Source organism: Delphinapterus leucas, chromosome 7 (assembly GCF_059928025.1).
Source record: "Delphinapterus leucas isolate spDelLeu-1000000601 "Yukka" chromosome 7, BTC_Dleu_Yukka2, whole genome shotgun sequence".
Classification (NCBI taxonomy): Eukaryota; Metazoa; Chordata; class Mammalia; order Artiodactyla; family Monodontidae; genus Delphinapterus; species Delphinapterus leucas.
This window is the reverse complement of record NC_143135.1, coordinates 99687544-99693543: the sequence shown is the minus strand read 5'-3', so window position 1 is coordinate 99693543 and position 6000 is coordinate 99687544. Positions and strand designations below refer to the sequence as shown.

Below are 6000 nucleotides of genomic sequence, written 5' to 3'. Positions count from 1 at the left end.
TGCGGCCGTAGTGGTGATGGCTGTAGTGTAATGGTTGATGGAATTATCAGACTGAAAATATTTCAGTCACTCTATGTATTTGGGTGAGACTTTCAATAAGATCATAGAATCTCAAAGATGACTGGAACTTTATCAACAATCCGTTCCAAATTTCTAACCTATAGAAGATTTTTTTTTTCTACAACATCCCAGTAATTCTTTGGATAACAGCTGCTTGAACATAACAAAAGGTAATTCATTCCACTTTGGAATGGTTTGAAATGTATTGCTGAAAATCTGTTTCTATGTAAATGTAAATCTCTCTTATCTGGATCATTATAAGTCTAATTCCTCTCACATATACCCTTCGTTTTAAATTTTCAGAATGTGTTATGTTACAAATATGGAAAATAGGGAGATATGTTTGGGTATTTATTTGTGATTGAGCAATAATACCAAAGAAGTCTAATTAGTCAAACTAGAATAAGGTCTCTAAACTCATGCCAAAGAACTCTTTTTTTTTTCCTATCCATTAAAAAAAATCCATATTTGAAAAAAAAAATCTATATTTGAAAAAAAAATCTATGTTTGGATCAAGTGATTATCAAGCCTAAAGATGAAACAACGCTAAAAAAGAGAGATGTTGGATGATTAAATCTGGATTCAATACAATTATTAATAGCATGGGATAATTGGTTGAAACTAATACATTTTTTAAAATTAATTAATTAACTTATTTATTTATTTTTGGCTGCGTTGGGTCTTCGTTGCCATGCACAGGCTTCCTCTAGCTGCGGTGAGCGGGAGTTACTCTTTGTTGCGGTGCGCGGGCTTCTCATTGCGGTGGCTTCTCTTGTTGTGGAGCATGGGCTCTAGGCACTCAGGCTCAGGAGTTGTGGCGCACGGGCTTAGTTGCTCCACAGCATGTGGAATCTTCCCGGACCAGGGCTAGAACCCATGTCTCCTGCATTGGCAGGTGGATGCTTAACCACTGCACCACCTGGGAAGCCTGAAACTAATAAATTTTAACAGCAATAAGCACAGAGGAGTCCCCCCCAGCCAAGATTCCCTCTATAAGTACAAGATAACTCTGCAACAAGTTGAGTGAAAAATACTTAGGGATTTTAACTGACCATAGCTCATTATGAGTGAGATATGGCTGTAAATGTAACTGAACAGACGTACCTTCTAAAGCAACTGTGGCCATAATTCTCCTGGATTTACGCTGGCAGACCCCACAGAAAACATCAGTCCCTCTTCTGGATGTATCATGCCCACAAACTAAAATTCCTCCTGAGACAGTGACCAGGGTAGTTAAGGGTTGGACACTACCAGAAAATACACTGGAAGAGACTTACGAAGCTTAGCCCCAAACAAAAAAGTCTGGGGTGGGATGTGGGGAAGCATAGCTATCTCTTAAGGAAAACATTTTGCCGACCACTTAATGGAGTTTGGGGAGGAAGGAAGAGTGTACAGAATTCAACTGAATATAAAGATGAACTTCCTTAAACGTTAGAAGGGACTGACTTTGTGAAGTAGTGAGCTCTCATTCCTGACAAAGGCCAAGCCCGTTCATCAGGAATGTCCTTGGGGGATTCAAGAGTTGGAAAGGAAGTTGAATTAAGTCGACTTTAACTTCTCCAGGTCTAACACACTGTGATTCAAGGGCTGGTCTTCAAAGCAACACAGAGTATGGCCTGGTGGCTCCCTGCCCAGGAAGAAGGACATTCTGTTGCTCTGTGATATGTTAGGAGGGAGAATTTCCTGCACATGGTTCACTTACAGTCAGCCGTTACTCTGCCGTTCTGTTTTGGAATATCAGTGTCAAGCTTCCCGTTTTGGAAAGGGAGCAGTAGGGAATGAGAAGGGGGGAGAGGTTCTTGTATTAATCTTTCACTCGGTTCCAGGCATTCCTAATCTATTATGTCAATTTGAGTTTATAACTAAATTTAAACGTTCAGGTTTCCCTTCCAGGGATGGGGAGGGGCAGTGAAACAGCTGCTAGGGCTAGGGTGAGGCTAATAGTTGGAAGAAGCCAAACCACAGTCTATCTGCTTTTAAACTTAACAACAACAAAAAAGTGAGCAGAGCGAGAGGGAGTTGCTCCACCCCCAACACCACTGTTGCACAGACGTTTGGATCACCTCCTCAGCCAGTGAGGAGGTGAACACGGGAACAGGTGCGCCTCCCTCTTACCCCACTTCTAAGCAGGGATTATTTTGCTGCGTTCAGGGTGCCCGGTACCAATTAATCAAGGCTAGACAAAGGATATACCAGGAGGGGATGGGGTCGGGGGAGAGAAGCCAGGAGCCATGTAGCATGTACATTAAAGATGACATCATTGAAAGAGATTTGGCCCTCCTCTTCCCGGAGCTGGAAGCTCGCATGTCTGTGCAGGAGCCAAAGCGGGGTTGCTTGGGCGGGGGCGTGGGGGCGGTGAATTGGTGAGAGGAGGCGTGCCGGTGCTGGGGAGAGGTGTGGAGATGCGAAAGGCAGACCTGGAGTCAGCCGGCGAGCAGAGAAATCGCGGGGGCTGAGGTCTTTGCGCCGCTCCGAGCTCCGCCCCTGCGCTCGGCAGCCGCGGTCGGCCCTGAGAGGGGCACGCCTGTTTGGGGGTGGGGAGTATTGCACTGGCGCTGGGGGGCGGGGGTAAGTGGTGGCGGTGGCGGTGGAGAGCCGCCTGCGCATGTCAAGGCTGACGGAGCACACACGGTCGGGGCGCCTGGAGAAGGGCGGCTGGTCACGCGCCACCCAGGGTCTGGGCCCCTGCACGATCTGCAGGCGAGCTCGGGCACGGGGCCCACCCACCCCACCTCTCGATCGCAGGCCGCACAGAAGCTTCTGCCTCCTTCCTGGCCCCCTCCGGACCTCCCCGGGGAGGCTCGGCGGGTGTGGACTGGACTGAGGTGGAACGAGTTCTGTAGCTCAGACGGCAGCCCCGGTGGCTTCTGGTGTGAGGGCAGGCCCAGCTGGAGAAGGCGATCAGGGCGGACGAAGCCGGCGCTCCCGGGTCTGGGTGGATCCTGGTCGGAGCGTAACTCTCAGTAGGGAGGTGAGAGGTGGATCAACAGGGACCCCTCGGGCAGCGGAGCCGCCTAGAGCCTGCCTGCCGCTCACTTCGGAGCTGAGCTTTCCCCGAGGCGCAAACAGGGGAAACAGCTGAGCGACTGGAATTGGAAGTTCCGGGTGGGCGGGGAAGGCTCTGTCCGTGGTGCTGATCCGGATCCCAGCAACGGGCTCCGGGGAGGGCGCGCCACGCTGCCGATCCACTCCCTCGAACTGGGGCAGTCCGCCAGGGTGGCTTGGAGCTGAAACCCCCGCCCGGCTCAAGAAGCCCGCAGAGCCTCCCCAGTAAACGGCACTTGGCCCTTATTTCAGTCAGAAAGTCGCTCCCTTGGAGCAGTTCGTCCCAGAGGGTTTCCTCGAAAGTACTGAGAGGGAGCAGTTGTTGACCCAGGGAATCTCTCTGTTTAGCCCCGGAAGCCACCCGCTGAAAAAGATGCCTGGCTTCAACAGATTGTTTCCCCTGGCTTCGCTCCTGCTCATTTTGTGGGGTAAGTACCAGCACCCTGCCATGCGAGATGCAGATGACAGTAATAATGCTAACAGTAATAACACTTATTGATGTCGTTGGTGAAAACGAGGAGCCCTGGCTGACTTCCCCCTGTGCATGTCTGCCAGACACGGGATCCAGAGGGGTTCCATGAGAGCTGGGATTCTGAGATTGGAAAAAGGCCTCCCCACTCCCGTGCTGCTTTATTCCTGAACTTCCCTTGGTGGTTTTTCCACCCTTCCTCCCATTTCCTGTTAATTTCAAAGTATTTTTTCCCTTTCCCGTAGCTGAAAGAGCATGCAGTCACATTCATTATTTAAAAATCTCGGTTACCGTTACATTTCATTTCTCAATGAGGTCTTTGAATTAATTTTTATATATTAAAAAAATCTGGATGCATGCATTTTGAGAATGAAACTAGTTGTTGATCCATCTGTTTAATTTCAGTAAGTAAAACAGGCTTCAGCCATTTGCAGCGATATATTAGATAAATAGGCACCTGGGAGTTGCATCTTTCTTCTTTTTCATGAGCATGTGGAATTAAGGTGCTTTGGTGTTTGGGGGGCTGAGTTTTTTGCCTTTAACGATAAATAGGTTCTTGTTTGTCTGCTGTGAAGGAGTGAGGTGACCTTCTCCCTCCAAATAAGGGAATCCTATACTTGCAACAGTAAGGCTGAGCAGAGTGGTGTTAGAGATGGGCTTGGAGTGGGGTGTCTGCATGTGTGTAGTGGGAGTTAATGAGTCTACATGATAATGTCTGAATGTGTGATTGAGAGAATGCTTTACTGTGTTGATGTATGTCTCAGGATCTGAATGTGTATGCTAGTGTATGTCAGAGCATGTTAGCATGGGCATCTGCATGGATTGATGAGGATGTAGTAGTGTGTGTGTGTGTGTGTGTGTGTGTGTGTGTGTGTGTGTGTGGTTGTTGTGTAGTTATGGGCATTTCAGTCTTGGCAACTTAGATCCTCAGGTCAAATATAAGTGCTCTCCAGTTGATAATTGCTTTATATGATCTTAGCTACATACCTCCATGTTAAAAATCAATAACCAGTATAATTAGATGTGAGCATGCCCACCTGCCTTACTGAAACTAGGTATAGGATTATGCTCTGTGGTTGGCAGGAACTCATTCTGCTGGTGCAGTGGCAGATATGCTGATGGGAACAGCCTCTTTACCTTAGTATCACTTTATTAAGCCTCCAGGACTAACTCTGGCTGCCAGCATTATCTGGATTTTGCATGTGACCAGAAGCAGAGCCAAGCTTCCTGTTGAACAAAATGCCTGATGAGACAGGCTGGGAAGGACAAAGAGGGAGAGTAATGCCAGTCCCAAGGGCAGACTCACCGCCACCCATCCCCAGTAGGGTAGACCAGACCTGAAGATGAAGCAGACATCATAGGTCGCCAATGATCTCACCTGCCTTGAAGACTTAAGGCTGTGATTTCCTCAGGGGGAGGCTAAGACTAGGGGGTTTAGGAGAGGTTAGTTGGGCTGTATAAGAAAGAGCATGAGTAAAGCAATGAGAGATGAAGTTGTAGAGAAGGTTGGGGAGAGATTCTACAGAGCCTTTCTTCCCAAACCCTAATTTAAGCTTTTTAGCATATTTGGCTGAATTCTAGTGGAGGGGGACCTTTTGACTAGGACTTACAAAGCCTGGATTGGAGTCTCAGCTCTGCCACTAGCTTGCTATGTAATAGCCTTAGAGTACTCTGTTCCTCAGGTACGTATGTTTGGAAATTGGGGCAGATGATATCTAACGTCCCTTTTAGCTGCACAGTTGAATGGCAGGGTAACGTAACGTTTGCATGTAATTCCAGCAGTGCAAAGCACTTAACGTAGACGTGTTCACCCTTCCCAATATGAATGGAATTTTTTCCATTCTTTTATTTTCTGCGTGAATTGAACAAAATTCCCTTATTTCCTTCAATAAAGTATATAATAATAATAATAATAATAGAATCTACGCTTGCCTTGTGCTTTACAGTTTACAAAGCAATTTTCAATCTATTTCTTCTTTTGGTCCCCATAGCAATCCTATGGTGGTAGTCAGGGAAAGCAGTATTATTTCCAATTTAGAGATGAGAAAATGAGTGCAGTGGAGGGGAAAGGACTTGCTAGAGAACTCTTACCTCTTGATTTCAGTCTTCCAGGGCTTGTTCTAGCTCCTCTTATGGACATGTGTGCTGCTATACAGGATTGCCGGGTGGGCGTCTGTCCTCTCATCCCTCTTTGGAGCCACCCTTCCACTCCTCTCCCATGCCATTGCCTTTCCTAGGGCCTTACTCATTTTTACCTCCTAGTGTCTTCTCTGTTTTTCCTCTCCAGGTCTACTCTCCCAGGTGTCGGTTGTGTTGGGGAATGTTTTCCTGTCTTCCCCCAGTAACCCATTTTACATCCCATTCTTTCAAGGCTCTGCTAAGTGACTGGCTAATCTGATAGACCAAGTCATTTCAGGGTGTTAATA

The 6000-nt window shown here is 47.3% G+C and overlaps 1 protein-coding gene across 1 annotated transcript in view; it reads left to right on the top strand.

Moving 5' to 3' along the window:
- The first annotated feature begins 1447 nt into the window (after positions 1–1447).
- Positions 1448–6000, top strand: part of SCN3B (sodium voltage-gated channel beta subunit 3) — a 24265-nt gene continuing 19712 nt past the window's right edge. The window contains exons 1-2 of the mRNA XM_022560204.3: positions 1448–3031; positions 3454–3533. Coding sequence (XP_022415912.1) covers positions 3479–3533 — 55 coding nt within the window. The 5' untranslated portion in view covers positions 1448–3031; positions 3454–3478. The remainder of the gene's footprint in view (positions 3032–3453; positions 3534–6000) is intronic.